Below are 26654 nucleotides of genomic sequence, written 5' to 3' on the forward strand. Positions count from 1 at the left end.
TTTTTGCCTCATCCTGCAGGGCTTTTTGCCATAAACAAGGTAGTTTCTCTAATTAGGTTTATTTTACTTTCTGTGATCTTATCTTACTGCTCTTTGTGTGCATCCTGGACTCCAGGGTGTGCCAGGTAGGGATGATGAGAAAATTGCTTTGTGAAACAGGTTTGTGTCTATTAGCATAAAAAGTATGGGGCACTTGGCACCAGTGCAAGAAGAGAGGAAGGACCTGCTGAGTTACAGAGAGCTGTCACCACCTCACATGATCCCTTCTCCACCATATGTCTTCAGAGGAGTTTGGTTCATGTCCTTCTTCCCCTTCAGGATGGACAGTCCAGACCATCCCTGCCCTGATGGTTCCTCTAGTTTTCCATTTTTGTATGTTTTCCTTCCAGGCTTAGTCACTTATTTTTCTGTGCTGCTGCACAAATGATACTGATGCTTGACTGCAAGAGAGAAAGATCAGCCCTATTGAGTGGCTGGAGCAGGAGGGCTGGAAAGGATCTTCACGGCTTGTACAGACCATCTCTTACCCCAGGGCAGGGTTAACTGTACCAAGATCTGCTTCTGGACAGATCATCATCCTAACTCCTCCAAAATGTAAGGCTCTGCAGCCTTCCCACAGCCTATCCCACTTCTTCACTGGATTCATTATTCTCATGCTCAAATCAAATGTCCCCTCCTGCAGTTTAAACCCAAGCCTTCCTCTTTGACCCACTAAGAACATGAAAAACAGATTGTACTCTTTCCCCATTCAGCTGTTTTTTATACATTTGAATATTGTGAACATTTCTAGTTCTCCAGATTAGATGGGATTTGTTTCTTCCACCCCAGAGTACATCTGAACCAACACAGCGCTGTTCAAAGCAGTTATTTGCCCCTAATAAAATCCTGTGGGGTGTTCGGTATGAAAGAGAAATTGTCACTTGATGTAAGTGAAAACATTTGGCGAGGGAAGTGCTCAAATAAATAATAATAAAAAAAGGACAGGAATTTGGAAGAAGTGATCCTTAAAAGGTTTCCAACTGGTACTTTGTCTGAGAAGAGAGACAGGCTCTTTTTCTAGGAGGTGAAAGCTGTTCCTTGATGTGTTCAATAGCCCTTCCAAATGAGCCTCCATTTGCATTGTGCAGATGCTCAGGGGGTGTAAATATTGTGGCAGGCTGCCACTAGCAATCCTGCCTGAAGTATGGTTTTATTTAGGGACCTCTGCCTAGAGGAGCAGACTTTCTTCTCAGCCACAGTGTTAGTCCTGTGCGTCTTCATGTCGAATGCAATGGGCTGATTGGCAGCATTGCCCATGAACTAGCTTTTTAGGGAGCTGGAGACCGCATTGATTGCCGTACATCGCCTGCATGCTCTTGGAGGTGGTCTCTGAACGTTGACAAAGGTCACCTGCATTGCTTAAAGGAAGGAATGGAGATGCAGACTTTTACACCCAGAAGGGAACACTTGGCTTGAACTGTAAAAATCCGTGGTTGCCTATGTTGTGATTTGCACTGTGGCTACTGAGAAAACTGATCACAGTGTTCACTGGGCCTGGGATCCACTGGGACATGGGTATCTCCAGGCTAGCAGGCAGTGGAAGCAACCAGAAGCGCTGCAGGAAAAGGGGAAAGGAGATGCCATGGAGAAGAGCACTTGAGGGTAGGCAGGCTATCAACTTGGTATTTTTTGCCCTGACTCTTGGGTGATGTCTGGTCTCATGTTGTGTCCCGTGGGTGAGAAGATGCCTTGGTGGGTCACCCGAGGAGGGAAAGCATGATTCAGGATCAGTCTTGTGGCAGCCAGCTCCCATGCATCCTAGATCTAGTCCCACAGCGCTGAGTCCGCCTTCACCCTGCTCCACATACAAGGCCAATACTCTATGCCATCTGAGCATCTCACTTCTTCAGTTTGTTCACTGGCACCCCCTGAGGGTTGTTCATCTCATCTGAATTTTGGGTGTCGGACTTGGACCACACAAACCATCCTTTGGAGATGTTTTCTCTCGGTTAACTGCAAATGACTGACAAGGTGGGGAGAATCTCAATGAGGTGGGTAGGATTGATGGGCATCACTTCTTGTAGTGCAGTTTCATGGGGGTTTGCTGTGCTGGAGAACCCCAAGGTGAAGTCAGCAATGGAGTCAGGACCTGGTTGGGTATCACCTGTGTCCTGCCTGGGCTTTTGCTCCATCTGCTCAGGCCTAGGTGCTCCCATTTTACCTGATGAAAAGTCATTTGGCCAGGTGGGGGGCATTAGCAGGGACATAAAAAACCCCGATGTGTTCTGAAAGTAGGATGGGGGAGGAGACAACTGGAGTGGCTGTCTCAGCTCCAGGATTGGGCTGAGGCAGGGCTGGTCTCAGCACAGTCGTGTCCTGCTTCCTGAGAACCTCAGCACCAATTGCTGCGGTTTCCTGGTTGTTCAGGCAGGTGGATCTGGTCTCATTTTTTTCAAAATGGTTTCCTGGATTGCTTTGCAGTGGCTTTTTCACTCATGGTCCTGCAGAAGGCTTGAAGATGGTAAAGGCTGCGTGAAGTTGCACATGGTACCTGCTGGCTTTGAGGGGACTGGATGAAATCAGCAGATAGTATTCACCAGGGAAGTCTGCTGGAGCCACCCCGTTTTCAGCTTCCCTCCAACTTGGCTGGAAAAAGAAATGGGGATTCCTTATATCCCAACATACCTGGGGTTGAGCTCCAGAAATGCAGGGAGCCCTCGAGCTGCTCAGTGACCCACCTTCCCCCCAGCCATGTCCCTCGTAGGGGCTCTTCACCAAGGACACGGGGTCGCGCTGGCAGCCCTTACTGCAGCCCTGCTGTGCTCATCAAGTAGCTCCTTACTGAGAGGTGGGACCATCTCAAGTCAATGAATGTAACTGAATTTTAGAGACAGGAGCCAGATCATTGGGAAAGCCATGGGATTTCTGCTTCTCCACCCTTCAGGGCTTGGTGGTACATGGGCACAACTGATGCATTATCCAGGCAGGAGGTTTCCAGGATGTAGGATCTTTTCTGCATCCTCTGTTCCGGTAGCCTGCCTTTTTTATGTCAGTCCCAATTAACCAAGCATGTATTGGAGGGAGAATGTAAGTTTTTCAGGACTAACTCTAAGGGAGAGCTGTAGGGGTGCTGGATTTGTGTGTGTGGGTAGGGGACCTCTCCCTACAGGGGCTTACTCCAAAGGAAGGAAAAAGGGTGGAGTCGACAGGAGATGAGAAATGTAAAATAGTGTGAGGAAGCCAACGCCGGCACTTGTACAAAGAGCCAATATTGATAGAGATGACAGGGCAGCGTGTTTGAGATAATGGTGTGGCTAAGACTGACAGCCGTGGGAAGAAGGAAATAAAAGAGATTCTTTTTTATATTGGCTGGCTTTTTCTGCCTGTGAATTAAGAGTCTGGATTTGAATTAAATACCAGGGGAATGGGAGCTGCATGGGGGAAGAATCAGATCAGTTTGAACCACCACTGTGCAGAAACAATGAACAAGGGATCTGAAACCAGGGAATCTCCCCCCTTCCTGTTCCTTCAAATGCATTTAATAATATTTTCCTTTGTGTTCCTGCCTGGTGTAGTGTCACCTTGAGCCTCTTTTGCTGTTGTTTCCCATCCCCTGGTTTACAGGCTGGCAGTGTGGCTTGCGGTCCTTAATTTGGTTTCCAGTGGACACATGTTTCTTCAGACTGAGAGAGAAATCAGAGTACAGCGGTGTGTGCTGCTTGTTTGTTGATGATTGCAGGCCAGTCAGCATGCTACTGTTAACAGTATGGCTGGGGACTCTGTTTGAAGTGTTAATTAGCAGCAATTAATAAGTAGTGAAAAATTAATACCCTATGTCAGCTTTCTTTGCTAGTTAGTTATATCAACACCAAGGCTCAGAGCTATCTTGAAGCTTGTGTTTGCATAAGAGTTTGGTCTTGTTGTCACATAGTACTCGGAAAATCCTTCAGTGCTCTCCTGCTGTAAATGGTAGACTAGTTATTCCCGAAATAAGAAGGTAAGCCATAGCTTCTGACACATCCAGTTTTCTTGGGATGACATGACATGACATTTCAAAACCGGTGAGGTGTCCATAGCTTAAGCGAAAAATGCTTCAAAGTAGAGTTAAACAAACAAAAATGTTGATGACGTTGCTGAATCTGGCTAAGAGATTCTGTGCTGCCCACTTTTAATCAAAGTGGGCTCGAGCCCAGCCTTGGATGTGGCCACTGAAGATGGATCCCAGCTGTGTTGCAGACGCCTCGGGCAGGTTCCTGCTGGTTTTCCCATCCATTTTGAATTTATGATGGGAAAATTCCTTGACCCAGGGGAAGCGGCCTTTCTCATGGTTCTGGTGGCAGATTTGGATCTTGACTGCATGAGAAACAGCAAATACTGTCGTCGTCTGCTTGGACACCTCCAGCTTTTTATCAGCTCATAGCTTTGTCTTATCAGCATCATAGGAGAGTCACAAGATTTAACTACACTACCAAGTAGCTTATCTTTCTTCTTGGTATTTATATTGCTACCCTTGAGTGTTGTTCAAGATGATTGATATGTTGTGTTTAAATTGATCTCTCTGTTTCTCTCTGTTCTTTGAATTTTATTTTATGAGACCAAAATTACGTTCCGTCATTGTCTGGTCCTTGGCAAAAATGAAAACAACTGAATTCACCCAAGGTTTAGGTTCTGCTGACACCTCCCCTCCTCTCATATTTAGCAAGCTTGATGTAAAATCCTAATACTTAAGCAATTTATTATTAATGATATTTACGGAAATATTCTTTACCAAAGGAGAAGTGTTTTTTGACTTTCAGTAGACTGATTGCTTCTAGTTTCATAGTTAATTGAAACTTAATATACACAGGGGATGAGTGATATATATGTTCTGAGGTTAGCTGCACTCAAAATACTCATAGTATGTAATACATTTAATTCATTAGCAAGTCTCATGTCAACAAAGAATAAAGATGAAGTGCTGTAGTGGCCATTGCAGTGGGGAAGTGATCGTTATTATTTATGGAGTCCTTGAAGTGTACTAAGCACTTTGCAAAGAGACCAACAAGTATATTGCTCTGAATTGTTTTCTTAAAATATTTTTTTCCTTTCATTAGCGTGTTCCTTGGGGATGCGGAACACAAATTTCTGATGGGGGTCTAACTTTGCCCAAATAACCTTCAGTTCGGGCTTGCGTCACCCGCCTTGGTAATTTGCTTTTACCAGTGATGCTTTGTGAAACACCCATGGTTTCAGCATCGTTTAATTGCAGTCACCACGATGCTGTTGTGATTGCTTCAGCAGACAGTCCTGCCATGGTTCAGATAATGGATACTACACTTACACTTGACACGCTCCTCATCTTTTTCAGTTCTTCCTATAACTGCTCACACATGCCCTTGCAGTTTTCATTGGAACAGCCTTAAAAATTGGGAATGAAAAATCTAAGACAGAACACTCTCCCTCTTTCTGTTTTACAGCCACAGTATCTGGTCTTCCTGAATGTGCCTCCTGAGTAGTAAATGTTGAAAAAATCCCATAATATTTTTACTATCTTATTACCTCCTGCTTTGCCTGGCCTCTGGCAGTAAACTTTTTTCCTACTTTTAGTCACGCTTCTTGCAGAGCATTTGGTGTCGGTACTGCCAGCGTCGTCCTCTCTGTCATGCGGGTCTTGGAGGCATCCACTAATAAGCAGAACCAGTCCTCCCCATCATGTATTCTGGACACACACCTCCGTACTATCTGTCTTTGCTTTAGCGTATCTTGTGTGAATAGCTGGTTCCCTCTGTGCCCATAACCTGAGCTCTTGGTTTCTCTTTTTCAGTCCTCCTTTGACACCTCATAATTCATCACCATCTCGAGAGTTTTACTGAAAAACTCACTTCAGAGTTCTTTTTAATCCACTGCTAAAGGTGTATCTCTCTGGCTATTGCTTGTCTGGTAGCTTACTGTAGATAGAAATATAGTTCTCATTTAGTCTGGTGTCTGATTCAAGATCTAGTCAGTCTGTATTCCCTTTCTCATATAATTTTTCATCTCTATGTGCTTTTATTCCACTTTGTATTTACTATGGTTATTCCTTCTAGAAGAGAATCTTCTGCCAACATAACCCAATTTAATACTTTCTACCCTGCATGGTACTAACTGGTGCAGTTACCTTAGGTCAGTCTTCATTCGAAAAACAGTTGCAGCCAGCAGTATTTCATTAGGGTATCTGCATTTTGCATGCTGAAATTAATTTTCTAGGGTTATTCCAGTCTCTCCCAAGCACTCAATGTTTCCTCTGTTTTGTTATCACAAATCTCCCCCTTTCCCCTTTGGAAGTTTGAATATTTACGGAGTGGGATACATCTCGCACGGTGTTAACCGTCAAAAAAGTTGGAAGTCAAGGGCTGGACTTGTTGGAGGATGGCTGAGTTGGTCTTTCCTGCCTTTTTTTTTTTTTTGGCATGGGTTGTGCCACCTTATAGGCTGGTCCTTCCCTCTCTGTTGGTCGTAGAGGGAGCTGCTCTGAACTTTGAGATGTGAATCCTGTGGATGCTGTTTATTACCTCATTATCTTCTCTGTTGTTATTGTTGTTGTTATTGCTGTTATAATATTATTGCCACTAAGATCCTTCGTTGTGGTTTCTCATCCAACTCTAGCTTCGCTTTGGAGGAGAGAGCAGGATCAAAGTGTTAACAGTCAACATGGGATAACTTGAAAACCACTAGGAAAGGCTGAGGGAATGGTGTAGGTAGAACAAACCAGTCATTGTTTTTTTCTTTTTCTTTTAGCTCGTGCTTTAGGCGCTCCCTTTGTCAGGATGAATTAGGAAGGCAAGGCCTCTTCCTCTGAACCATGGAGACAAGGGCGTCTTTCATTGCCACCATGCAAGAGACCCAGCATCTCTCCCCAGAGAAGGCTCAGAGCCCGGCCAACGGCAACACGGAGCAGTTTGATTCAGGTGAGCTCTCCTTCACCCCCATGGGTTGTCTTCACTGTTACAGCCCTCCAACTGATCACTGGTAGAGGTGGGGACTGCCATGTTGCCAGGGGAGCATTGGGAGTGTTTCTACATCTTGAAGGCCTTTTTTGAGTCTTACGATTATGGTTGTGTCCCGTGGTTGGTGGATTGGGAGATTTGAGCTTTTCTTGTTTTGGATGTCATCAGTACGAGGCAGCTATTCGAAATCTAAACAAAAAGCAATGGAAAACATTTCCCAAGACATCGTAATTGTGTTTCTCCAGTTTCCCCACCCTTTTTCACTTTGTTGAAGTTTTGTGGTTAAAGACAGGAAATGAACATTCAGAAATTACGGCATTTCTCGTTTGTTTTGACATTCTTTGCACTCATTTCCTTCACAATTTTTTTGAGTGCTTCAGGGGAGAGGGCTTCACAAACATTGGACCCACCAGCAGAGAGCTGGTCACCTGTTGTCCTTGTGCTCATGGGTATGACTGGATGCTCTATCGTGCTCTGGGCTGGGCACCTAAAGGTGAGGATTCATTGCACAAAATTTGGGCATTGTCATGGTAGATACAGAAAACTAAGTGCTAGCTTCTGGTGATTTCTGCTGGAATTAGGTGCTTTGACTTCCCATGTCTAGCCTTAACAGGAGCAGACTGTATCTTATGGTAAAGTTGCACATTATGACTAGACCCAATCTTTTATTTCTAATGTGAAAACGGGAGACCCCTCTTTATAGCATCTCTTATCTTGCTCCACATCTGCTGTTCATCACACCTTGAGCTGAGTCAATCAACTTGCTAACCCAGCAGAAAGTTAATCCAGAAAAAAAAAAGTCAATAATTTTCTGCCAGCTTTGTGAGTGTTGAACTGGCAGGAGGAAGAGGGGGGGCCGGAGCACATGCTGGTGGGAATGGGGCCTCTCCCAGTGACGCTGAATTGTTAATTTCGCTCAGCTATGATTTGTAACTTAATTTTTGCTCTGTGTTTGTATGGGAGAACTCAACTGATGAACTTGTAGAGAACAACACTGGGCTATCAGTCAGTTAATCTGTACAAAAGGGCTCATTTTTGCATTGTGGTGCTTGTGTTGGTGCTCATGTGCATGAATGCTTTTCCAGAACTCACTTGCATTTCTGTAAGAGCTATTCTTGCCAAAAGGATCCTGAGATGTAAATGGCAGATGAAAGTCTGTGCTTGCAGGTGGGCCTCCTAAAGGAATGCCTTAAGTCTACTTCTGTGGAAATAGGTGCTTTGCCAGTGGTGAATCGCTGAGTCAACACTCCTCAAATGCAATGGTAGCAGCATTGGGGTGGCTGCGTAGAAACTCTACGTGCTTTGCCTTCGGTGCCTTTCTCCTCAGTGGTGCTGTTTGTGCTTTATTGGTCAGTGTTGTGCTGATGTCCTTTGCAGAGCTGTGTCTTCGGTCCACTTTTCACTTTCTCCCTCAGCACCTCAGAAATTCGGCCACCCAGTGAATGCTTGTAGAGACTCAGTGATTTTCCTGTTTTCCTGGACACCACCCATTGAAAAGCTATGACGGGTCTTTGAATCTTTGTCATGTTCACGCGAAAAGTCGTGAGTGTATAGCTATGTGCTGTGAGAAGATGGCTAAGCAATTGGCCACAAATACATTTTCCTTCAGTGAAACCTGGGAAAAATCTGTGTTTCTGGAGCCACAGGTTTTGGGTCTTTTAGCCCCTTTATTTCCCGTAGCCAAACATCCTGGGAGGCTGTTAACAGCTGGAACAGTTGCATTTTTATAGTGTCAGTGCACGAGCACTTTAAAGCCATTGGCTCACAGATAATGACTTGTTGATTTTATTTGCCGTCCTGGGCTTGTTTATACATCACCGTATTGTAGGCCAGCCAGCCTTGACTCTTTCATTAAGAAAGAGCACTGGGCCTAAATGCCAATAATTGGAAAGGGAGCTGATATGCAAAATAGGCCTAATGCCGAATTTATCATCTCACAGGGCACTCTGTGAAACGTTGGCACCTGGAGTTTTGCAGCAGTCCAGCAGAGCCGGGACTTTGTTCTTGGAGCGCGTGACTTGAGGAGTGATGAACAGATCGGCTTAGTGATAACGGCTTCTCAAGTGGGCACAGAGTTCATTGTTGTATATGAAGAGAATTTGCATTTCTCTGCCTGCCTTTTAGTTGGGGGATCTCCAGGCAACTGAGAGAGGTTGGGAAGAGGTGTCCTCAGCAGTAGGGCTTTTCTGAAGGATGAGGAGATTTGTGCACAGTCGTGTTACACACGTGGATGGGGTTGAGTCCCTTGGGCTGGACTCATCCCTGGGCCATGCTGTCTCTGCTCTGGATGCTCCCCCTGCCAGATTTCTAGAAGGGAACAAAGTCCATTAAAAAAAACACTTCGGAAACTTACAGTCTCTTCAGAATCCTTTGTGATAAAACAAAGCAAAATAAAACGCTGATGCTGTGTTAAATGACTACTCTGACATTATTTTTACAGACCTTGTAAAAGTAATTTCCTGATAAAGTCTGCAGATAAAACACGGTAGAAGAGTTAGACTTGTAATGTGTCAGAGAGAAATGAACTGACAGAGAGGGAAGGCTGCAGCTCTTAGGCTGTGTCCCCTTGGCATCTTGGAGCCTCTCTATTCAGGTTTAGAAAGGAGAGATCTGGGTGATACTGCTTTTTAAGCAGGTGCTGTTGTGTGTTTTGCTGGACAGCATGTGAATGAACCTGCCCGTGGGCCTGTGGGAACAGCGAGGCCAGTGAGTCTCTCTGTGTTGGCACGTGGCAGAGTTGGTCATGGGTAGTAAGACTGTGAAGTACAGGAGGACTTCTTGCATCCATGACTAGCATCTATAATGCTGACATAATTAACGTGCTGTTGGCAAATTCGGCAAGGGCTGGCGGTTACATACCGAACGGCCTAAAAATCTCTGCTCCCACTGCTCTGTGGAATGACTCCTATAAGAGTACCGGGGAAGGATGGAGAAAAGGAGACACTTGCCTGGACTCACACAGCAGGTTAGAGCAAAAAGCAGGAGTAAAAACTGAGAATATACAGAGAGCATCATGGGCTGAGGGAAATGCCTTATGCGCTGAAATGGAAGTATCTGAGCAGAAGAGAAGAGAGCCCAGGGCTAACCTGGAAATGTCCTGTCCATGTCACATGTCCTGCGGTGAAGATGTCCTTGGGGTTGTTGAGCAGCTCATCTCAGCACACAAGCACAGCTGGGTGCAGAAGCAGGGAGCAACCAGGCAGAGGGGAAGCAGTTTTAGCTTTTCTCGTCAGATGCTTCTGACTTTTAGTGGGACAGGGATTGGTTGTGCTCAGGGTAAAATGTAATTTTAAGCCTGGGATGGATAACCTTCTCTGCCCATCTACTCACAGACTAACATACTTTATTTTAGAGGCTCAGCCTTTAAATTCTCTGGACGTGGCTCCTCTCTAAAACATGAGCTCCACAGGGTTGCAGACATTAAGGCTGAGAAGCTCCCCTGATCATTGAAGTTGCTTGCCTGCATGAAACAGATGAGGGAAACTCGTAGCAATTTTTGCGCGAAGCTCCTTCCTTGTGGTTAAGCTGTGGCTTATCTTTCAGTCAGGAAGGAACAAACCCCTCATTTTGATGTCACATATCTCACGTAGAGCCAGCTTCTGTGCCTGGAGGTTTTTGTGATGATTACAAGAAACAAAACAAAGCCCATCCCTTATTCTACGCTGAATTTGTCTATTTTTCAGGTTGTGATCATGGGGTTGGGTTATTTCTTGTCTTGCTGGATTGAAAAGTTCATCTGGTTGCCACTTTAGCGTGGGAGTAAATGTCGGTTTGCGTCTTCATATTTAAGCAGATTATTTGAGTTTAAGGCAAGGAATCAGACCTTAGACTCGATGCAGCGGTGTGCAAAGTGTTTAACAGCTTTTGACAGCTCAGCGCTCCTCTTTGAGCTCCCAGACAGATCTTCACTCTCCGTGAGCTTTGTCTCAAAAACCCTCTTCTGATCCACTTTTTCCCCCTTGCCTCTGTATATCTGGCTCCATAGGCAGCAAATAAAACCTATGTCTTCCCTTCTTGGTAATGAGAGGTTCCCATTGCACAACATAATTTTCTGGTCCTGAAAACTGGAGACCTGTAGCAATAATTGCAATAAATTAACCCTGCCGTTTTCTTCATAAAACTGTCTGGGGAGGTTTCTTAATTCAGTTTGTCATGAGTCACTTTAATTACATCATGACCACGCTGATGAATGTTTGGGCAGGTAAGGGTCTTGCAGAGTTTCCCTGATAAATGCTTATTGCAAAGAGCTCATTGCTAGACTGTAAATATTTTTGCTCTGGGGATGAAACTGGGTTTGTGAGATTGCTTGGGAACAAAATGAAAACAATCAGATTTGGCTGATTTTCTGTAAGTGAAAGAAGATTTATTTTTAATAATTGCTGTGTGTGTTTCAGCGATGGTTTGAGGCCTCAGTTCTGCTCTGCTCAGCGTGGTTCTAAAACCAAAATAAACAAAGAGTAGTAACGTCAAGTCCTTCACCATGGGGAAGGATCGTGTGGGGCAGTGGTGTGGATGGAGGAGGCATGATGCAGGGCCCCATATCTGAAATGGGTCAAGGGCAAGTGCAGGGAGCAAGAAGGCGATAGTGGTCTTGTAAGGGGTGCTGGGGGATTTGGGAGAAGGCATCTGTAATCTTGGGCGAAGAGGGAGATGTGGGGCCCTCGGCTGAGATTTCTGGGTGGAGGGATGCTGAGGAGGGAGAGAAAGGGTGGCCAGACTGAAAATGGGGTTCCCCAGCCCCAAGGGTCGGGGTGTTTGCTCTATGCACTGCTCATCCAACAGAAGCAGCTCCTAATATTATCACTAGGACACTGCTGTAATTGACAGTGCCAGGTGACCCACTTTTGGGGCAGGAGCAAGGCCATTGCACCCTTGTGAGAGGGGACAGGCAGCCACCTGCCTTGCAGCAAGAGGGTCATCAAATACAAAATAAAAGAGCACAAGGGCCTGTTGCAGTGTGGCGGGTTTGTTCCCCCACTGCTCTGAAAGCAGAGTTGTTTCTGGTCTCAGTGTTGGCCGCTGAAGTCCCAAAGTCTGCTGAAAGCATAGTAAGAGCCGATGAAAACAGATAAGCACAGATCTTTAAAACGAGCTTTCTGTTTTCCCTTGTGTTGATGTTTATACTGGTTGCTATTCTCATGCTGAACTCTGTGACACATCTTTTACCTTCTTTGGCTGTGTTTTAGGCTGTTTTTCTTTTTTTTTTCCCGTTTTTTTTTTTTTTCTTTTGAACAGATGAGGGCTCCAGCATTGAGGACGCAGACTTCAACTGGGACGAGTTCCTGGAGGAAACAGGAACCAGCGCTGCTCCCCACACCTCCTTCAAACACGTACGTGCTTCGTCTGAGCTTTGCTGGTGTTGCACGTGTTCCCTCTTCTGGTTTTCAGGGGGTCCCTGGAGAACTGAAGTGGGGTCTGACCATTTTTGGGGGAAACCCTCCCTCTGTCTATGCGGCAACCTGTGTAGGAGTGGCTCCCCACCTGGCGTTAAGTGAACTCGGTGTGTTTGCATCATCTGCAGTCACAGCTCAGAGCACTGTCTAGGCCACTGCCTTATTCTCTGCCTTGGGTTCAGATTTTCCATTTTTGAGGGCTTCTATTGCTTATAATGCACTTGTTTTTTTTTTTCTGTTCATCTATTTTTTTCTTCTCTATTCATTGCTGTTTATCCCAGCCTGTAGAGATTCATCTCACAAGAATGCCTTATTTCTCCAAAGGTGTCCACTTAATGCATGATTTACTGACTAGCGGGGTCACTCAGCACTAGAGCCCAGCACGGCCCATAGGAGACCATCTCTCAGCCTCCTGCCTGGAGGTGCTGTCTCGGGAGCATGAGAACCAAGTACTTGGGTGGGTGATACTCTTCCTGGGTGAATGTGGCTTATATAGACAGCCACAGTAGTGACAGCGTGGTCTATGGCTCTGGTCTACATTAGCACAAGTAGCATTCAAAGCATCTGAAGTCCTGACTGATGAAGATCAGAGCATGCTTTGAAGAAGGACTCTGTCTCCAACCAGAGACTGTCTCACAGACAAGGATATTGTTGTTTGGGACCAGCTTCTCCATCCATCTGTTGTTTAACCTCTTCTATTCAGCTCCATGTGTGTGATGTCACATGAGGACATGGGACAGAAATGAAGCTGATATACGAGCTCTTCATCACAGTCAAGGGCGTGCATGTGTGGCCACATTGGTAGATTTTTCCGGGACATCTTTTGTCATTCAGCTGTGAGACTGTGCTGTCAAAGATGTTGGGGGCTTACAGGGAAGGTGTTGGGATGTCTTTATCTGTATCAAGCCACGACAAGTCATAGTGGTTCTCTGTCCTCAGCTGCAAGTCCCATGAGGATAGTGCTGCTCATCCTCCTACCTGACCCATCAGCTGTAGGTAGCAGCCTGTTCTGCTACAGCTGCTCATCAGTCGCTCTGGCTCTTTGCCCAGCTTCACTTGGCTGGTCTGCATGCTCTGGAGGATGTGGACATCTTTGGCAGAAGAGAAGGGTTCTAGCTGTGATGCTCTGGGTTGTCTTACACTGAGTCTTATTTGCTGGCAGAGATGTCCTTTGGGAACAGTGTAGATGTGCCGCAGTGAGAAAGCTTCCTGAAGAACCTGTTGCTGCTTTAAGAGAAGTCTTTTTTTGGATGACTGCTGCCATGCCATTAAACTAACTTTGTCTCCAGGTGATTTCTTGGCTTGTTTTGAAGGGGTAAGGAGCTGCAGTGGTGAAAAACGTATCTTCCATCTACATCTGAAAAAATAGTACAATCCTGTTCTGTTCCCTATTTTGCTTCTGTTTTGACAGCAGTGGAATGTTGAAGGATGAAGGACCATAATTCTCTGTTTTGGAGAATTACAGGGGAAGGCTTATTGTAAAGTTTATTGTTCATCCAGTAGCTGTGTGGTGAGAGCATCTTGTCTGAGGTTTCTGCTCCAGGCCTGAACCCAAATACCAGATCCAGGTGAAAGTTTTGTGCTTCATGAAGCCCTTAAGGATGTCTTTAGGTGCGTGGAGATGCCCGCCTCACTGAGGTGCCTCACAGTACCTCAATCCTGGGACTGTCGATGTGAGACAAGTTCATGCTGGGAGCAGTCCTCAGTGACTATGCTTCACATCTGAAGCTTGATCCTCATAAAACCCTGGGTTGGCCTGGCACCTGAGAGCCATCAGAGAAGATTGTTATCTGCCGGTTTGATGCCGCTCTTCATGTGATTTCCAGTCACAAGTCCCTTGCCTCCATAATACCACTTTGGCCTTTACTTAAGGTGAGTGCAAGGAGAAAAACTACGGTCAAATAGGCAACCTGGATTATTTCTGGGACCCTTAGCATCACAACAGCTAAGATCCTATCTTATGCCTAAGTAAAGTAGTAAATGTCACAGACCTTCTTCAGTCTTAGATGATCTGCAAAAGTCCCTTCGAGCCTTAACTGCGCTGTGACTCCAGGCATTGATGTTGGTGGAAGTGCCCACACAAGTAAAGGCACATTGAGTGTTGTTACCTGCAAATAATAAGTGGCTTTGGCCAGGCAGCACTTGTATCATAAAGCTGGAGTGGGATGAGCGAGACAGTTCTGCTGACATGCCAGAGGAGTGTTTTCTCTGCAGCTTGGCATCCCCAAGTCTGTGAAGTCCTCAGGTGGCCAAGTAGGCCATATTATTTTTATCTTTGTGAGTAAAAGAGGCATTTTAACCTGTCATTTAAATTAGAAGTCAATCAGAGACAGGCTTAAAACAGCCTTTATAATCTCTCTGGTTTCAGTAGGATATAAGGTACTAAGAAACCTGTAAGAATCTGTCCTTAAGCATCTCATAGGGAGTGACAGGTTACATTTTGGATGGTCTTCTGAAGACAAGTCTGGCACCTGAACCTGTGGACTGGCATCCATCTCTTCTTTATCAACAGCAGCTAGGGACATCCCATTGGCCCTTGGAAGATACCATGCAATGTGCCCACAGCAGGCCCTAGTGTTTTAACAGCAGTCCCTGCAATGTCCTAGAAGAGATGCACTGGCGTTTCCAGTGTCCCAAGGCAAGTTACATGTGATCTGTCACTGGTGAGATAAATGGAAGTGACATCTCCATCAGATGGCAAGACAGTGACTCAAACCATTTGCTTCTTTCAGCGATGGATTATCATACCTTATTTACAAGGGTGCTGGGAGAGCAAATCAGTTGAGGCTTGAGCTGCTGGGTATGGATGTAGTGGAAATGCTCTCCTTGATCTGCTGGTATAGCATTCAGCCTCTGATGCTTGTCACGCCTCAAGAGGTGCTTCAGTGTTTTTATATGACTAATCATTGTAGGTGGGCTTAACTCCTAGAGGTGTGTAGTACCTGCCTTTCTACCTTGCATGTGTCCTGTGATTTGCCTCATGGAGCTGTGCAGTGGGAAATGCAACTTCGTTTGACTTATACTACCATTTCTCAGACATTAGTGAGATTTATGGTGCTAAGATGGGTACCAGTCTTCTCTTGGATGTAGTGCAACTGAGGTTACTGCTGCTGGAGGGCCTCTTTAGAGCATGCAGGACCTTGCATGATGGGTTGTATGCCAGTGAAGTAGGAATGGTCCTTCTCAGACTTTGAAGGAGTGGTTGGATTATGGAGGAGCACAATCAACTCGTGTCCCAGAGCTGCTCTTTACGGGCAGCGTTGTCTTGCTTAGCTGGGTAGGGGGGTCCACCTGCAAAGAAGAAAAGGTAACACCATGCCTTTCTCATTTTGTAAGGTTGAAATCAGCCTTCAAAGCAGTTTCCAACCAGGGATGAAATTAGAAGTGGCCAACAAGAGCAATCCGGACACATACTGGGTGGCTACGATCATTACAACGTGTGGACAGCTCTTATTGCTTCGTTACTGTGGCTATGGAGATGACCGCAGGGCGGATTTCTGGTGTGACGTGATGACAGCAGATCTTCACCCAGTTGGCTGGTGTACACAGAATAACAAGGTCCTGATGCCTCCAGATGGTGAGTTCTGTGTGTTTTGTTAGGGTCGTGCTCTGGTATTGGGTTGGGGGTGATCTCCAGACTTCTGGAATGGGTACTCCAGATCCTCAACCGGTGTTGGGTGGTGCAGTCAGGGTCAGTTCTCCATGGGTCAATGGGTGATTCAGTTTGCCAGGCAGCCTCTAGCTGGTTGGTAACAACAGAAGGCGCTTCTACAGGAAGCTGTCTTAACAAGGAAACTTACTGCTAAAGTGTAAAGCTGTGGTTTTCAGTTAGGGGAGAAAATTGTCCTGTTCTTGTAGGAAGGAAGAATGAAATTCAGAGTGAGAACAAACTAAAATAACATCAGTAAGCAAAACCAGAAGTTGGTGGTGCACTCAGATGTTTTGCCCTGGAAGTTTAAAACCTTGCATTGCCAGATTCTTGCAGCTTTTAATTCCGGTGGTAGATACATGTCATTGAAGATAGCAAAATTTGGTCGTCATAGGTTAGGGCACATGCTGATTAGGTGCACAGAGGCTGGATGCAAGAACTGTAGGTTACTGAGTGGCCCATGTGTAACAGTTTGTTAATAATGCTATTTGATCCCCAGTATGTAAGAAAAATACGTTGGTTTTTTTGGCTATGTACATAGACAGAAGAGCTGTGTATCCTTACCACTACATAGCTCCAAGCAGAGGCATACTTGTCACTGTTACTCATGTGTATTCCCGCCATATATCCCATTTATTCTGGATCAAGGGAAGAAGAGATGAATATTTAGCCTCCAGCTTGTGCATGTTTAAGAAAATCTCATTTAAGGATTCTGCTGCTGAAGTTATTCTTTTACCTTCTGTTACATGTGACCATCAAAAAAAGTGTATGTGCCAGTTGTGTGCCATGTGTGATTTCTCCTGGGGTAGGTGTTGCCTGACCGCACTGAAGTGAGCTGTAGACACGGTCTTTGAATCAGAGCTGACATTCCTGCCTTGCGTGTGCCGAACTCGGAGCTAAACTTATCGTTTTGTTCTGATCTGTGTATTTTGAATAAGCAGAGGATTGATTGCTTAAAAAAAAAAAAAAAGAAGTCTTGAAGATAAAAATGGTTGAGAAGTCTGTTGGCTTAGCACTGGTAAAGCAAGCGGGTGTGAGAGGGGTTAGGTATTTTATTTTATTGCTCTCTTAAACTGCCTTTTACTACATGGATTGTAATCAATGTTACCAGAAAGGTGTACAGTGCTGTAAAACTAAATTTCAAAATGGGAGGGTCAAGGTGTAAGAGATCTTGTCGACTGTTGTAATAGAAAATAATGATTGTCTTATAACCAGAGGCAACTGCTTTTCGTGGAAATGTTGGAATCCGCTCTTTGGGTTTGGCTACTTCGTGTGATTGTCTTGCTTGAATGACTGCAAATGTTCAAGCGCATCATACCTGCGTTCTCCTCTGGCTGGGTGATGTAATTGTATACCAGAGTCTTAAATTTGGGCAACTGCCCTGGTTAGTTTTTTTTCCTCCGCTCCCATTCTCAGTGAATAAACTCTGTTGGATATGTCTTGGTATAGTTTTCAGAAAGAATAAATTAAATGCACAGGTTGTAATTTCAAAAGAGATTTAAGTATTTAAGAGCTTGAGTCGAATTTTGGAATGAGGCATCTAAAATGCCCAAGGAAATTTGAGCCTTTGGGACTTCTCTCGCTTGGAAAAGAGAGAGGTCCTAAATGTGCTCACAAATTGCAGAGCTGCTCTGGATGTTTGCCCGCAGGGTTCAGAGGTGGTTTTTCAAAAGATCATAGCTCCCATTGGGACACCCTAGGGAAGAAGCTGAATTTTCAAGAGTGCCCCTCGCCTTCTGTAGGGAGAACCGAGCTCTGGTCAGCTTTTAAAAGTAGCTTGTGAGTACTAGACTTACTGTACATGGAGGTCTGGAGTTTGTCCTGTGCTTAATTGCTGGGCTGATCAGTGAGTGTGTCTTAATGAGTCAAACTTCATTGCAGTGCCGAGAGTTTCAGCTGGTGAAGCCTGCAGTTCTCTAGGAACTCTGTGGAGGGTTTTTTGCCTTTTTAGCATTGCGCACTGTTTTGTTGTCAAACCTTTGGAAGAAAAGAAAGCCGGCTTCAAATTGCACAGACCCATTTCTAAGGGCCTGATTCTGCACATCTTGATTACAATGAGGATATCTGTTGGCAAGACCATGCAAACAGCATGGCCAGTGCCAGTGATCTGTCATTAGGGTTAGATTTTAATCAGGAGCTGAAGGCTTTGGTTAAAAAGCCAATCTGCTAAGAAGGACTTGTTTAATGGGCAGAATACCAGCACTGAGACTATGCTCTGGTTCTGCTTATGGATCAGATTGGACTGATCAGCACTCATCATATAATTGTGATGCCAGGCAAGAATGGTACAGAGTGATAGGACAAAGAATTTCATTAGATGGGAGAGAGATGCAAAAAAATGGGCCCGTTCAATTTAGCAAATCAATAGAGCTTGATTTAATGTTCAGCGCACACAGAGCTTTTAAGGGGCAGCTGCCAAATAATTATTGTTTATGATCCCAATAGAAGGAAGTCATTTAATTTACAGACTGTTACATGATTATTTATTGGGTGACGTTAGTATTGCATCATGGTGCCTGTGAGCATAATGTCAAGTCATGTTATGTCCTCCCATGACATTATGGTGCAATGGACTAGAAGAGGACTCCTCAAGCCAAATACTTGAGTTTGCAATAAATTGTATTGGCTTATGAAAGGATGGTGTGAGTGTGTGTGTGCCTGCGAGCTTCACCCTCCACCCCCTCCTTCCCTGCAGGAAATCAAAGGAGTAAAATTGTAGTTACTTCAAGCTTTGCCATTAATTATATTTTTCTCATTACAAATCGGTGTGTAATTTGAATTGCAAACTCAACTATCCTGGCAGAATAGATCTGTTTACCATTCAAAGCAAAATGAAAATTATTTAAATTAGTTAATATAGAACTCATTTGAATGAATTGGATGTTTATTCATGAACTAGCTGAGGCAAGTGTGAAGCTGTCCTTATGGTCTGTAGCTTTGGCACTGATCAGCTCTAAAGTCACGTCCTGGGACAGAGATTTCTATTTTATTGCATATTAACTGTGGTGTAGACCGGTGGGTAGCCTGATGTAGCTGAGTGTGAAATTTTCATCCTTTCTGACAAGGCCCCTCAGAAATTGTAATTCATGAGGAAGGACAACCTGCTTCAAAGTTCCTGGACGGTGGTAAGGCTGTGATGGTATAGTAGGGTTTGTTTTCTGCACTGTAGGCTTTGGGATGTGACAGAGACTTCCCATCAGTTAGTTAAAATTTCCCCTTTATATTAGCCTGCATAGAAACAGGGACAGCCTTTATCCCCTCCTGTGTCTTACCCAAGCACTGTCGTCCTCCTCAGCACAGAGCCGATGCAGTTGTTTTTCAACATCCTCCATTGCTTGGGATATTTATCCCATTGAGCATTAAAAATTAAAGTCTATCTAAACTTTCCCTTACTAGAGTTCCTTTAACTGTGAAAGGAAAAGAGGTCTCTTGCCTCCTTTAGCTTGTTATTTCCATGTGCTGTTTTCCTTTGTTGATGACAGTTGGGTTCATGAACACATTCACCATCGGGTAGAAGAGCAGCGTGGAGAACCTGACAAGCGTAGTAGCTAAATTATGCATTGTGAACCACGCGGAGAGCAGGAGCGTCTTTTGATTGACACTTGGGTGTTTTTGTGCAGATTGCAGATTTACAGCTGAGCCAACAGAGCTGAATCTCTCCTGGCGCTATCTTAATGCATTCTGGGATGCGCTAAAGACGCTGGACGACAAGATTATTGTGTACACTTGTAATTGCTGTGGTGGTTCTGCTTTAATGTTATTGACAGATGGAAATTCAAATAGGGCGTTTCTGTGTGCGGATCCGTGCAGTGAGCTTGAGTCTGCTTGCCATGTAAACCAGGAGATGGAGGAGACTGAAGATGTAAAGAAGTACAGCGGGGAGAGAACCAAGTCTGTATTTTGATTTACAATGAACTTAGATGGGAAAACGTTTGAACACCATCAATACCTGGGTTTGGGGATCAAGATGATCAATCATACTGTGATTATGTGTAGGAAAGCAGCCTTTCCTTCTCTGTTACACCAAAATAAGGAGGATTAAAGCTGAAGAGCCTGATCCTGGGGTGAAGTGAGACCCTCTTGAATGGTGCTGAGCTTCATCAAGTGAAATATGCCATTAAGAGTGGTGGACATAATGCATTTTGTCTACTCAGACTTTTTATGAAGGCAAACATCATCATCTATTTGAAATCGGTTTTTGGGTGTCACTCCGGTCAGATTAACTTTTATCGTAGATCCAGACCAAAGGAGGGGAATTTCATTCAGATTCAAAGTGCTGGATCTGATTCTAGGCAGGGTATGGATTAAAAAGGAGGCAAAACTTGTGCCACAGCAAACTGGGTTGCCTTCAAATGATAACTTTTTTTTTTTTTAAATATTTATTTATTTATTTTACCATTATCTGAATCTATCAGAGCCAAATCCTGCCGTTTGAGGTCACTGGTGTAAGGGAGGGAGCAAGTGGATCTGGTTGGCCATGTCAAAACTTAGGGCATTAGAACTCACTGGATTCTGCATAGTCAAAAGGTGGTTGGTTGTGTTGTACAGATAATTTGTGTGCAGGATGTCGGATAGATGAATATATAGATGGAAGAAGTAAGTTAACTTTGAGCCAATTTTTCCGTTTTGTTAGTGCTCAGGTGATATCATTGATGGGTGTAGTGATTAGAACAGATGGTGGGGCTGGACTACAGCAGAAAGTAGTGAGATTGAGAGAAAATGGCTGCAGGGGATGGGACCAGAAGCAGTAAGGGGAGGTGGTGAGACAGGAGCAAAGAGAAGAGCAAGCCTTGACCAGTCACTTTCTGCTCAGGGTGTGTATTTGCTGTCATTCAAGACTCCCTAAGTGCACAGGAGGCTTTTTTGAGGGGCAGAGCTGGGGGTGTGTGTGTGTGGAGATTTTCCTTTCGGCGTCATTCTTGGAGGTCACTTGTGTCCGCAAAGCTTGTCCATGGGTTCTTCAGACAGTGACAGGGAGATAATGTTTCTGAAGATAGATGAGGGCCTCCACAGCTTCTTTCTCAGAAAATGCGATCATGGATGTTTTGTTCTTAACCAAAGACAACTTTCCCCTGATAATCTCATCCCAGAGGAAATAAAACTTAAACTATGCCTGCAGGTCTGTGATTACAGTGCAGGTAGAGGGATCAGATGGGCAGGGTGGACTTCTGCTTTTATTTTGTGAGGAGTTGGCTCACCTCCACCAACTTAGCTGAGATGAGTTTGCTTTTGTACTGGTATAATTGAGAGCAGATCTGGCTCAGGTTTAGCTCTTTCACTGAAGGATCACCTGAAATACTACTTCTTAAGAGCTTGAGGCTGGAGAAAATCAGTAGGCATTCACTGAGCTAATGCTGTTTTACATCAGCTAAGAACTGGGCCCTCGAGCCAAGTAAAATGAAACTCTGAAATCTTCTTTGGCAGGTTGTACTGCAAAAGACTGGATATTTCTGAAGTAGTATATAGTTGGTTGTTTTTTTTTTTTTAATATCTTCTTTGCTGAATCCTTTTCCTTTTATTCCATTAAAACCAAGTTTAGACTAACTTAATGTAAATAGATTGCAGGATTTCTTTATTTTAAATACTGCAAATGACTCCCTAGTACAGTGTTTTATGTGTGCTTTTCAAGTCGACTTTAGCAGAGTATTAATTATGCAGGGGTGACGTTAGCATAAATAACTAGTCAGCAAATAAATGTCAATTAAATATTCTATTAGCATAGTAGGCAGCTTTATACATTGGCATAGAACATTTAGCAGATTATACTTAATGAGCATATAAAAAATAGCATTTTTTTTTCTTTGCTCTCCTAATGATGGCAGAGGGGAGGAGAGAAGGGGAGGTAAAAATAACACCAGCTTTGGCTGAAGAGCCAGGGGTGTTTGGGCTGAAATTCGCCCTAGTGGGAGCCATGTCAGTTGATTCTGGTGTCTTTTGGGAGCTTGCAGCAGCTGGAAATTGCTGGAGCATATCGTGGCTCGGCGTCTCACTGCCAGTCCTATGTAGTCCCTTGCAGACTCACTCCTGAGAAGAACATATTTTCATTACAGCACCCACAGCAGCTTTCCCTTCCCTTCCGTGACGTGACTCAGATTTCTCGGTCTGGGATGTGAAAATTCAAGAGTTAGCTCATTGCTCTTGCGGCATGAGGTTAATGTTGTCTCGATAGGGAAAATGGTCTTTTCACTATTGTGTGAAACTGCAAATCTTTGGCATGTGCTGCTCGCTTTAGTTGCTTTCAAAAGACTTAATGTTGCCAAATGAGGCCCTTTTGGGGTAAACTGAGTGTAACAGGCCCCCACGTGTCTTTTGGGAATTTAAGTAATTGTTGAGCTACTGTGCAAATGTGGCACAGTCTGGCCAGCAGGACAGGCTTTGCAAAAAGTTTGAGTTGTAGACTTTATCAAATGCAGAGTTTTTGAGCATCTCCAGGTCTGCTGGGCTCGAGGTCAGCCTTTTCTGTTTTGATTTTCCTTTTAATATGATTTTTCAGGTCTAGAGGCGTAGTTGCAGAGAACCTTGCAGGGGTGAGATGCTGGCAGGTTTGTAAGGTGGACTTGAGAGTAAATTATTTATCCTGGTGTTTCTGTTGTGCAACTCGGACAAAGAAACACTGTGTGAGTGGGAAAGGCGAGATGTTTGCTGCTCTGGCTTTAGCTCGGACCTCTGTGAGGGATGGAGGCTATCGAGGGGAAAAATGATTTCTTGGTTGCCAGGCCCTTTTGTTACAAGTTTTTCAAGAGTATGGTGGAGGTGGTCCTTAGGGAACATACCTACCGTGAAGCTCCCAACCTTGGCTCTGCAATGACCCCGTGGTTTAGGTGAATGGCAACGGGCTACTGTCGGGCTCTGCTAACGGGAAGATTTCTCCTGGGGTGAAGTTCCATCAGCTGGGGTCAGTCTGTGCTTCTCTATTGAGATTTTGGTGGAACTGACTTAGAAAAGGTGTTTTTCCCCTTCACAAAAGACGTAAATGTAAAGCCTCCGTTCTGTTCTTGACAGTATTTTCCTTTGGAAAAATGTCATTGTTTTTCCTCCTCAAAAATGTCAGAACAGCTGTTTGTGGAATTAAATGCCCTAAATGTTGTCTTGAGTTGCAGCAGTGCCTTAAGGGATTCATATGTGGGTGCTGGTCCCTCCTTGCACTTTTGCCCGGGTTAGACTTTCTCTCACAAGGGTCTAGTCTCTCCTTGGGGAGTCATCCTGAGCTGTCTTCTCCTTGATACCCTGTGAGGTGCTCTTGTGCCTGAGGAACCCAGCCCTTGCTGGGGATCAGGCATTTGGGAAACCAAAGCCATGCAAGATGGTTTAAAAGTCCAAAGCCTGCACATGAAGTACGCTCTGTTTATTAAAAACAAGAAAAGAACACACTTTGATCAAAACCTAATTTTCCAGTAAGAAGCCATTTTAGTAGAAACTTATCCAACAAGCCTAGTTTCCAAGGACAACGACATCTGTTTATGCTGTATTTGTATTTATTTATTCTCTCAAACAAATGGAGTAAGGGAAACAGGGGCAGGCAGGGATGCACGCAGTGACTGTGGCCACCAAAACTGCATGAGACCTTGCAGTGCATTTGAAGTGCCTGCTCAGCATCCATTTTGGGGTGCTTTTTTCGTTGCTCAGGATTATTTGGGGAAATCAGGTATCAGTGCAACTTAGAGAGGTGACAGTTTCACTGATGCACTTGTCCCTGCACAGTCCTAATGCAAATCCTGGATTTTTGCACGCTTATGGATGGAAAGTACTTTTCATTTGTATTTCTAAGTATAACCTGTCCTCCCTGTACTAGACTGAGCTATGTAGTCAGTAAAACTAATAAAACAGTATTACATAGTTTTACAGCAAACACTGAGGATAATATAGCACTGTTTATCCTAGTTTGTTATTAACCCAACTTGGAGCATGGATTTAATCTGTAGGTTGGCTGACAGCCAAGGAAGTGTTCAAGAAGGGGTTTCAGCAATGGAGGGAGGTTTGATAACAAATGACTCGGACTTACCTGAAATTAATGCATGTTCTGGCTGCTTTTCCCTTCCTTGGGTGGACGGTCTGTCCTGACTTTTGTTCCCATGTATTGCTGCCGGTGTATGGTGCCTTCCTCCATAAATGAATGATGTTCCCATTCCCATAGCAGGAACACTGTAAAGCAGCAGTATGGTTTGCAGCGCTGTAACAGTCCGTTTTGGGTGGTACAGGGGAGGCTGAACTATTTCAACTACAGCTATCCTGTTACGGCTAAAGAAGCAGCACCTTGTGTACAAGCAACAGTGGAGCTGAGGATCAGGCTTACTGCAATGAAAACTGAAAGGCTAATCGTATTATAAACAGTCTGGAGGGGGATGGAGGTAGGGGAAAGGGATGCAGTGATTTTCGTGGACTTTGACAAGTTAGAAATATATCCTGAGTGAAACCAATAGTGTAGAGCTTTATGAAAGATTTAATGAATAAATATTTCATGCCCACATGGTGCTTCTTCAGTAACGCATGCTGTTGGTAAAAAGCAATAAACAAAGAACCTCCTTCAGGGTTTGTTTGGGCTTTTAAATTAAACTAATTTAATCAACTTTTTCAGTCAAGCTTGATATTAGTTCATTTATGTACACAGCACTGTACTTGGATCTGTTTGTGTTCTCCTGATACCTGTTCTCCTGTTTGGAAGATGCTTGAATATCAAAGAATGATTTGCTTCATCCTGACCGTATGATGCGCGTCTGGGTTTTCAAGGCAGAGAGCACAGTCTGACTTTCTCCTTGTCCTACAGCTCAAGGAGTCAGCCGTCCTCTACTGCCACAGCCGTAGGTGTGATGGGACCCCAGCTGAGGTTTTCATTATCCAGCATGGAGATCACTGGAGCATGTTGGTCATTTCTGAGTGTAAGCAGGCAGGGATCTTTTGTCTTTGGAAGCCTTCAGCACCCAGTTTGCTTCTGCTTGAAGGACTAGAACTAGCCAGAAGTGCTCTGGATTTTGGCCCCATTTGGCAGTGAGTCTTGCACACTTCTGCACTGGATTGCAGAGATTTATGCAGTGGGATTGAAATGCCCGTCAAGCGCAGGCTGTTGGCACAGCAGGGGCTCGGGTGTGCTCGAGCTGTTGCTTAAGGGTTGACTGTCACAACAAACAGGCAGGAGGAGACCAGGATATGTGTTAGCTCTGTGCTCCATGTCTTTGCAATACTTGGAAAAAAAAATCCTCAGAGGCCTCATTTTTCCTTGGGAACAGCAGGTCGGCAGCCAGTTGTCAGGGTGGTGAGACTCTGGCACAGGTTGCCCAGAGAAGCTGTGGCTGCCCCCTCCCTGGTAGTGCTCAAGGCCAGGCTGGATGGGGCTGGGAGCAACCTGGTCTAGTGGAAGGTGTCCCTGCCCGTGGCAGGGGGGTTGGAACTAGATGGTCTTTAAGTTCCCTTCCAACCCAAACCATTCTTTGATTCTATGATTGATTCTTTCACCATGCAAGTGAAGAGTAAAGAAGATACAGTAGGGAGGTAAAAGCAAGGGTGGTCGGAGGAGTAGAGCTGACTTTGGGAAGGCATCTGCAGGCAGAGCTGCTCAGTGAGCTAAGGAGCTGCTCAAACTTGAACACTGATACGCCTTTGCATGGGGTGGTGGGGTTGCAGACAGGTAATGGAAACACGGCACTTCTTGGCTTCTTTTGACATGAAAAGGAGTAAAAGTGCTCCCCCCCCCCCCCCCCCCTTTTTTTTTTCTTTTTTTTCCCCCCCACAACTACTGATCTGGAAGCACTTGGTTTTGTAGTGGGCAGCTTTGGGAACAGAAATTTATCCCTCTTGGCTGGATGGAGTATGTCCCCATAAGGTTTGTGCCACACTATGGGCATTGACAAAAAAGAAAGGTTGTATTGGAAACTGAGGAAGCTTTGCTTGTCTAAACCCATGTAGAGCTTATATTTAATTTATTTTTTTAGTGTTATCAGGCAATGTCTGAGATTCTGTCTGTACAGATCAAAGCCCAAGCCCCTTGCACAGCAGAAGGGTTCAACTTTGGCAAAGATGGATGGAACAAAACTGCTTGCAGTAGTGCTGAGCTGCAATAATTGAATGATCTAGCCCAAAGTGTTGGCAGAACCAATTTCTGTGGCTTCTGACCTCTTGCAAAGAAAGCACGTTCCAATGGGACTCAAGCTTCATTCAGGATGCTCAGAGGGCTTAAGATGAGCAGTTGAGACTCCACGGCTTTGCCTTCTGCTGCTCGCAATTCTGATCACAGTCCGCAAGATAACACTGCAACCGCTGCTGTGACTAAACCATTGGTTTTGGACCTGACATTTAGCACAAGTTGTGCCGGAGGAGCAAAGATACGGGAGGAAAAGAGTAATTGGAATGCGAGGCAGAGACTGTGAATGAGAAGCTGTATTTCCAAGGAAATATTGCAGGGAAAGGCTGTGAGCAGATAGCAGGCTTTTCTGTGAGTAGAGGTTTCCTCGGTTTTTTAGCAGCAGGTGAAACGGAGTGGATTTTTGGAAGGTATTTTGAGACCATTTCAGGTGAAATCTCCCTTTGACTGTTAGAAAAAAAACCCCTTCTATCCACTGCACAAAACAGCAAAATCCTCCTCCCGAGACATGTAAGTGCTAAGGGATGGAAAGATGTAAATTATTTCACAATTACAGTTGGGACAACAAAAACTCCCGATGAGGCTCCTAATAA

At 44.7% G+C, this 26654-nt stretch overlaps 1 protein-coding gene across 1 annotated transcript in view; it reads left to right on the forward strand.

Annotated features, from left to right (window-relative positions):
* The first annotated feature begins 6799 nt into the window (after positions 1-6799).
* SFMBT2 (Scm like with four mbt domains 2) overlaps positions 6800-26654 on the forward strand; it is a 101029-nt gene continuing 81174 nt past the window's right edge. Inside the window, exons 1-3 of the mRNA XM_086474916.1 lie at positions 6800-6905; positions 12180-12274; positions 15674-15914. Of these exons, the coding sequence (XP_086331042.1) occupies positions 6800-6905; positions 12180-12274; positions 15674-15914 (442 nt within the window). The remainder of the gene's footprint in view (positions 6906-12179; positions 12275-15673; positions 15915-26654) is intronic.

Source organism: Leptosomus discolor, chromosome 1 (genome assembly GCF_034619465.1).
Source record: "Leptosomus discolor isolate bLepDis1 chromosome 1, bLepDis1.hap2, whole genome shotgun sequence".
In the NCBI taxonomy this organism is placed as follows: Eukaryota; Metazoa; Chordata; class Aves; order Leptosomiformes; family Leptosomidae; genus Leptosomus; species Leptosomus discolor.